Raw genomic sequence first — 8,518 nt, 5'->3', positions numbered from 1 at the left:
GGTTTTCAGAAAAGAAAAATTAAAGGGCCAATAAATAGATAAAAGAATGCTCAACCCCACTGGTAGCCAGGAAAGTTCAAATTAAAATAAGAATCTGAAACCATCCGACACTCACCAGCTTGGCAAAAATAAATATGATGATAGCACCTAGTACTGGAGATGTTGTGGAAAAAACAACACTTATAAATTGGTGATAGAAATGTTAATTGCTGCAATTTTGGGGCAAATGAATTGGCAGAGGATTATCTTCTGTTTTGCTTGATCTGAGCCACTTTCCCAGAACAACAGCAGAGATCTATCTGTCTAGTCATCTGCTTACAAAAGACAAACAAACAAACAAAAAACAGCAACAACAATTGAAGATACAGATGTCTGACATAACTATACCACTTGGAAGACTATTTCATAGAAATAAAAATAGTAACACAAAGATATATATATACACACACACACACACACACACACACATATATACAGATAGAGATATAGGTAACATGTATAGATATATGCATACACACATGTACACAAACTGCCATAATAATGTGTATGCATATTGTTTCCATTGTTCTTATTATGAGAATAAAATATAGGAAATAACCTCAATGACTTGGCAGAGGAATGTTTTAATAAATAATGATGCAGTCACTGTATGAAATATTATAGGGCCAGGCACAGTGGTTCATGCCTATAATCCTAGTACTCTGGCAGGCCAAGGCAGGAGGGTTGCTTGATATCAGGAGTTCAAGACAAGTCTGGGCAATATAGATCAGTCTGGGCAACCCTGGCTCTAGAAAAATTAAAAAATTAGCCAGGTGTGGTAGCGGACGCCTGTAGTCCCAGCTACTGGGGAGGCTGAAGTGGGAGGATCACTTGAGCCCAGCAGATTTGAGGCTGCAGTGAGCCTTTATCATACTACTGCACTCCAGCCTGGGCAACAGAGCAAGACCCTGTCTCAAAAATAGAAAAAGTAATATTATGCAGCTATGTTAAATTTTTCTTTCCTGTCATTGTATTGGTTCGCTTGTTACAACAAGCATATATTATTAATACAATTAAAAAGTCCAACTAAGGCAATTAAAAGGCAAAGAAAAGCCTGTCTGCCCAAGTGGAATGGAAATTCTGTGAGGCAAGAATCATGTGCATTTTGCTCACTGCTGTCTCTCAGAAACGGCTAACACCTCTTTCCATACGGCGACTGCACAGGAAATGCTTGTTGGTGAATGGATGAACATAGCCATGACTGTGATGCAGGTGAAGTGCTGTTTGGGGAACAAAGGGGAGGTCAACTGAGGTTCTTGGTCATCAAGTGCCATGGCTTCTGCTGGTTTTACCAGCTCGCCCACTTCTTCTCTTCTCTGATGTTGCTCTGGGGAACTACCCAGTCACCAGTGCACATTTTTCTTGGGAGAATTAGTCAAGGTGTCTGCCCTCAGGGGCCAAAGAGTGGGCCCCTGAGCTAAGCCAGGCCAGCTGGGGCCTCTTGCTGAGAATCTGGATTGAACAGAACCCTGCATAGATGGACTGTGGGAGAGCCGACTCATGCTAGAGGCAGCGCCTGACAACAACAGCCACCAACTGCTGGTGCATGCCACCCAGGCCCCTGCAGCTGCTTCCTATTCTTTCCCAGAGTTCTCCAGTTTCCTTTTGAGTCTATGAGACCCTCCTCTCATCACCATCCTTCCAATCTATCTTAACCTCCCCCCAACTCCATAATCAAATGGGTTTCTGTTGCTTGTAACCCAACTGCCCTGATAATGTTCAGAGATAGCTGGAAAGTCCTTCCACTCGTCCTCTTTCATGACCTGTAAGCCAGGGTGACCATCAGTCTACAGGACTCCAGGGCAGCCCTGGCCTACAGTCATTGTCTAGGCCTAATCATTAATATCATCCCTTTAGTCCCCTGGTCTGAATGATCAATTATGTGATCAGCCTACTTATAGCTATCTTTCGGTCTTCCTCACTTTGGCAGAGGATTATCTTCTGTTTTGCTTGATCTGAGCCACTTTCCCAGAACAACAGCAGAGATCTATCTGTCTACTCATCTGCTTACAAAAAAGCTAACAAACAAACAAACAAAAAACAGCAACAACAAGATATTCTCTTGATTGATAAAAAACCCACATTCAAGGCTTATTCATTATCATTCCTGTGGCAAAATATAGATTCTTTAGGCCAATCTCCTCCATAATATTTTGAAAAGTATGGAAAATTTCACCTTTATCTCTTTTGTCTTCTAGGTTGCTTATCTTTTCTCTCCTGTGTAATCTCTACTTTCATTCACGATAATGTCGAACACGGTAAGTAGATCAGTTTCTCAAGAAGGTAGGTGATGAGAAGAAGCACTTGGTTATGGTCATTTTGACAAATTTCCACAAGGAGCTGGGTCCTGCACCACCGAGGACCTTAAGCGTTATTGGCTGACTCGGCTGGAAAGAGTGCGTCCAGGCAGCGGGCCATCCAGAGAGCAGGCTTGTGGTCTGAGCTGGCGATGTTTTACTTCTCACGTGACAGCAGCACTATATCTAGACTCAGATTCCAGAGTTTTTAATCATCCACCATCTTCGAGGCACTATACTAAGGCATATTTCCCAAACTTTATTCTACTTTATACTTTTTAAAACATTGGAAACAAGATGATATCCCCACAATCCCCACCACCGCCATCCTCACCATCATTGTCATGATGACCATTACTGTCACCACCACCACCCGTTATTCCCATTTTACACATGAGACCTGACAGCCTCAGAATGTTACATAACTTGCTCAAGGTCACACAACTAGAAAGTAGCAATAACAAGATTTGAACTCAGATGCTCTAGTCCGTGGCCCATGGTCTCACCACCTCTCCATTGGTGCCCTGGTTGGCTTGGGATCAATGACATCCATTCCTGTGGGTCCTTCCTGGTGCTTTTTTCCTTGCTAGGTTGCTTTGGGCCTTCAGTCTAAGGTTTACATCCATGCTGGATATTGTCCTTCTGTTTTATGTAAATTGCTGAATTTCTCCTGGAACCTCAAGAAAATGTCTAAGTAAAAGCCCCTGCCCAAAGACTCAGCAGTTCTGCTCCTGGGTATATAACCAAAATAATAAAAAGACAGGTGTTCAAACAAAACTTGTCCATGAATACTCACAGCACACTTCACAATAGTCAAAAGGTATAAACAACCCAAGTGTTCATCAACTGATGAAGGAATAAGCAACATGTGGAAAATTTACACAATGGAATATTATTCAGCCTTAAAGAGGAATGAAGTGCCAATACATGGATGAACCTTGAAAACATTATGTTATGTGAAAGATGCCATCCACAAAAGGCCACATATTGTGTGATTCCACTTCTATGCAATACCCAGAACAGGTGAAAACATAAAATCAGAACATAGGGGCTAATCGTAGAAAGCAGATTAGTGGTTGTCAGGGGCTGGGGACGCGGGAACAGGGAGTGACAGTTTGATAGGTATGGAATTTCCTTTGGGGGTAATGAAAATGTTCTGGAATTAGGTAGTGGTAATGGTTGTATAACATTGTAAATGTACTAAATGCCACCAAATTGTACACTGTAAAATAGATAAAATTTTATGTTTTGTATATTTTACCACCATTAAAAAAAATTCCTTGCCCCATATCTCCACAGTTTAATATCTCTCTGTATGACAAGTTAGGATAAGTACTCAAAGGACAGTACTTAAAGCATAATACTATCCCTGCTTGTGGATTCTTCAGAGAGCTACCTGCAAAAAACAGTGTTTCTCCCTGACCTCTTGCCCTCTGGCACCTCTTGTCTTAGATCCTAAATTCCAAATTACTTTGTAGCTTGAGATCCTTGGTCTATGGAATACAGCGTCTTTACCTTGAGATGTCTCGTGAGAAATATTAGCCATGTTCAAAAATTAACCAGCACTGTAAAATTTGTCTTGATTTCCTTCCTGCTGTACAATTTGGAAAATCTGGCATTTATGTGAAGTTAGAAAAAAAGATGTCTTCTCTTTCTTTGATTACCAAGCAGCGCAGAGCTCGGCTGGAACGCCGGATCGCTGGCTCAACCAACCGGTGGCGTTTCCCCAAACAGCCTTTTACTGGGGACCTGCTCTCACTTTCCCAGATGTTCAAGGCTCTGAGCATAGACTTTGAGGAAGCTCTGAGGAACCCAGACAGGTAGGGAGACTTAAAGATTTGTGGGAAGGAATGGCCCATCATTCCTGGGAGGGGAGGTGCCTGATGATCGGCCCACTCTGATTGGCTGGAGTGGCTGATGACCGGGCCACTCTGATTGGCTGGAGTGGCTGTCAAGGGCACATCTGCCAGGAAGGCTCCCTCTGGAGCCAGCTTTCAGGCACAGACAGGGTCATAAGTGACTACTACCTCTGAGAATGTGGGTGGTGACAAAAGGGCAGAGAAAGATTGAATTTTTTTTTTTTTTTACAATTTTTCTTCCCATTGGGAACTTTGAACCCAAACAGGATTCCGAGTTTATCATCCAGGAACCGACTGGCTTTTTGACAAACAAAACTTAGTTAGTCCCGGCTCAGTGTGTAGACAGCTTGTGAATGTCCATTTTCACCCAATCAACTGATCCTCTCTCAATCTCATAGTGTTCCGAGCAGCAGGCTAGACCCTCACTTCCCCATGTGATGAGTTCCTCTTGCCTCTCCTGGAAACACAGAGCTGGACCCTTGCCTTAGTCTGTTTCTGTTACTGTAAAGAAATACCTGAGGATCAGAAATTTATAAAGAAAAGAGGTTTATTTGGCTCAAGGTTCTGCAGGCTGTATAAGAAGCGTGGCGCCAGCATCTGCTCAGCTTCTGGTGAGGGCCACAGGCTGCTTGTGCTCATGGCGGAAGGCAAAGAGGAGACGAGTGTGCAGAAATCACATGGCAAGCAAGGAAGCAGGAGAGAGGAGGGAAGGTCCCAGGCTTTTGTTAACAACCAGTTCTTGTGGGAACTAAGAGAGTGAGAACTCTCACCCCTGAGGGATGGTATTAATCTATTCATGAGGGATCTGCCCTTATGACAAAAATACCTTTCATTAGGCCCCACCTCCAACATTGGGGATCAAATTTTTTTTTTGTTGTTTTGTTTTGTTTTGTTTCCTGAGACAGAGTCTCGCTCTGTCGCCCAGGCTGGAGTGCAGTGGCCGGATCTCAGCTCACTGCAAGCTCCGCCGCCCGAGTTTACGCCATTCTCCTGCCTCAGCCTCCCGAGTAGCTGGGACTACAGGCGCCCACCACCTTGCCCGGCTAGTTTTTTGTATTTTTTATTAGAGACGGGGTTTCACCATGTTAACCAGGATGGTCTCGATCTCCTGACCTCGTGATCCGCCTGTCTCGGGCTCCCAAAGTGCTGGGATTACAGGCATGAGCCACCACGCAATTTGTACCACCCCTATTGCAGAAGGCATACCTCATTTCCCTGGTGCCGTGGACCTGGCTTGATGCCACTATCATCCCTAGGCTGGCAGCATCTGTCTTGTGAGCTCACAGCCAAATCGAAGTGAGCATGGACTGTACTCCTAGGGCAGCACCTGGCACAGAAGAACTGCCTGCTCAATCTTTGTTCAGCAAGTAGCCAAATCTTCCCTCTCTAGAGCCACTGGCCAACCCTGTTCCGTTGCTGAGTTCCTTAGTGCCAGGCCTAGGCCAGGGATGCAGGTGCTAGAGCTAGGCCTAGGAATACAGACAAAGTGACCCCAAAAGCTGATGAGAGAGTCTGGGCAGCAGAAACTAAGTCCCTAGGAGTTACTGAGCTAAACTGGAGGCAGTGGCCTGAGGGGTGGGGTGCAAAAATGGCATTTGGTGTTGGGCATTTGGACTGTTAACAGCAGTCTATCAACAGCGTTGGAATCCCCACTTCTTCACTTACTAATTCCGTGACCTTTAGTCAGTGGCTAACCCTCTTTGGGCCTCAGTTTCCTCATCTCTAAAATGGTTATATAGCACCTTCTTCAAGATGAAGAGTCATCTTGAGGATTAAATGAAGCCATCTATTGAAAATGCTTAGCACTTTTTCCGGCAAATAGTAGATGCTTAGTAAACAGAATTATTTTCTTTATTGCCTGAGCAGCATTTTAGTAATTAATCCCCGTCATTTCATCTTGGGGTGTCTCAGCTCTGTGCTCTGCCAGTCAACACCTCCTTTATTTCACTCTGCCTCCTTGCACCTTCCCCAGTTCCTTCCTCCAGGACGACACCTTCCTCCAGCACCACAGGGGCGGAGGAACCGGTCTTCCAGGGAGAAACTTTTACACATCTGGCCCTCTGCTTTGTGATGTTGGGAAGCTGCATGTCCAGAGGCAGCAGATACTCTCAGGGGTTCTGGGCAAGTCTACAGCCATGCATCTGGTGCTCAGCTGATCCAGGATCGGTTCTGCCAGGGCACCTGGGCTCTGTTCCGTGAGCCTCTTGTCCTCCTCCTGAGACAGTGGTCTAGCCTGGGCACATGCTTATCATGGTGACAGCAGAGGGCACGAGGGTAAGCCCAGGAGCACATGTGTCTTTCAGACCTTCCACCATTTCACATCCACTAGGCCCTGTGAACTGAGGCAAGTCACGTGGCCAAACTCCCAGTCAAGGGACAGAAAACACACTCCATTTCCTTATGGAGAGAAATTTTGCAATATGGAGGTAAAAGATTTGGACAGAGGGAGGGATGAAGAATTGAAGTCCCTGGTGCAGTCTACTGAGTGTGGGAGAAACTGATGTGCTGTAATAAACCAAACGTGTCTGGGCATGGTGGCTCATACTTGTCATCCTAGTGCTTTGGGAGGCCAAGGTGGGAGGATAGCTTGAGGCCAGGAATTTGAGACCAGCCTGGGGCAACATGGTGAGACCCTGTCTTTACAAAAAATTTTAAAATTAGCCAGGACCTGTAGTCCCAGCTACTTGGGAGATTGAGGTGGGGGGATCACTTGAGCCAAGGAGATAGAGGCTGTATGAAGTGAGCTATGATTGTGCCGTTTCACTCCAGCCTGGGAGAGAGAGTGAGATTTGTCTCTAAAAATAAAAAAATAAAAAAATAAAAAGAGAAAGACACACACACCCACACACCCCTTTTCTTTGTCTTCACAAGAGGAATTTCTTCCATGTGATTATGAGAAACTTCTTAGAAAGAAAAAAGGTTGTGTTTAATTTAGATAATAACATGAAAGGCTTTTTCCTGGTAACTCTTGTGAACCTTCAGGCATCAGGCAACTCTCAGATGGCAAACTCCACTGTCAGTAAGGGCCTGGAATGCTCCATGAAACATGCATTTTGTCCCCCAAAGCACTGCCCCACCTGGCAAGCTGTGTTCATGTCATAGATGGTGTCATTGCTGCTTTTCCCACCTGGGGGTGCTGTCTGCTTGGACAGGAGCTGGCCCAATCTGTATTTCTTGAGTTATGGAAAGGGTCATTCATAGTGGAAAGCTGAGGGAGCAGGCTCCCAGTTTCCTGTCTATTTTGGGTATGTAATTGTGCCCAGCTGGCCAATACTTCCTTCAGCTGTGTCTGTGGGTTTTCATGATGCAGGGAGTTCCTGGTCAGCCACTCAGGGGAGCTGATCTTCAGGCTGCTGGTCTTCTTGCCTTGGACCTTTTGCAGGCTCTGTGGCACTGAGTGTGGGAGAGGAGGCTGAGAGGAGGAAATGTGAACTTCCTTGCAAGCACCCTAATCTTTTCGTGCCTTAGTTTATGTGCGAATCGGGGATGCTGTCTTACAGGGTTGCTGTGAGAATTACATGACATAATTCATGTAACGAGCTTAGAAAAGTGTATGGCACATATAGACTCAATGCACATGTGTCAAGTGTGTCCCTGGGGTCCACTGGCATGTATGGAAGTGTGCTGTCATGGAAACCCAGAGATCCAGTGCAGGAGTGTGACTCAGGCCAGACTGGGGAGGGGGCACCCCCACCCCACGAAGGCTTAGGGGACTGTGGCTCTAGGAAAGGCCCAGAGCCCTCCCTGTCCCCAGCTGGGGAAGCTGCCTGGTGGTTTTCTCCCTTTCTGCCCGCAATGCCAAGTCCATTCAAGGGTGGGAGGAGGTCATGCTTAAGAGGTGAGAATGGGAAGAAGGGACCCCTATATTTTTATTTTATTTTATTTTTAACCAGAGAGCAGTTCTGGGATAGTGGGACTAGAGACCAGTGACCCACGTTATAGAGGTGTTAACCTAAATAACAAACAGAGAGGAGAGGAAGACTCTCTAAAAGTAGTTGATGTTTATTCCGGGACGGGCATTGCAATGGAATACCAGTGCCACCGTAAACTACGTGCGTTTTCAGGGAAGTAAAGGAAAACAAAGGTTTTTTTGTTTTGTTTTGAGACATGGTCTTGCTTTGTTGCCCAGGCTGGAGTGTAGTAGTGCAATCACAACTCACTGCAGCCCCAACCTCCCAGACTCCATTGATCCTACTGCTTCAGCCTCCCAAGTAGCTGGGACCACAGGCATGGCCACCACATGCTAAATTTTTTATTTAATGTTTTGTACAGATGGGGGTCTCTCTATGTTGCCCAGGCTGGTCTTGAACTCCCAGGCTCCAG

General features: G+C 45.5%; 1 protein-coding gene across 2 annotated transcripts in view; it reads left to right on the top strand.

The window, feature by feature from the left end:
• BTBD16 (BTB (POZ) domain containing 16) overlaps window positions 1-8,518 on the top strand; it is an 82,666-nt gene that overhangs the window by 1,576 nt on the left and 72,572 nt on the right. Inside the window, exons 2-3 of one of the 2 annotated variants that reach the window (XM_012001061.1) lie at window positions 2,238-2,297; window positions 4,008-4,156. In XM_012001061.1, the coding sequence (XP_011856451.1) occupies window positions 2,286-2,297; window positions 4,008-4,156 (161 nt within the window). In that variant the 5' untranslated portion in view covers window positions 2,238-2,285. Of the gene's footprint in view, window positions 1-2,237; window positions 2,298-4,004; window positions 4,157-8,518 lie in introns of both variants that reach the window. The other variant, XM_012001060.1, reaches the window with a different exon arrangement.

This window comes from Mandrillus leucophaeus, unplaced genomic scaffold (genome assembly GCF_000951045.1).
Source record: "Mandrillus leucophaeus isolate KB7577 unplaced genomic scaffold, Mleu.le_1.0 Scaffold65, whole genome shotgun sequence".
In the NCBI taxonomy this organism is placed as follows: domain Eukaryota; kingdom Metazoa; phylum Chordata; class Mammalia; order Primates; family Cercopithecidae; genus Mandrillus; species Mandrillus leucophaeus.
This window is presented reverse-complemented; position numbering and strand designations above follow the sequence as displayed.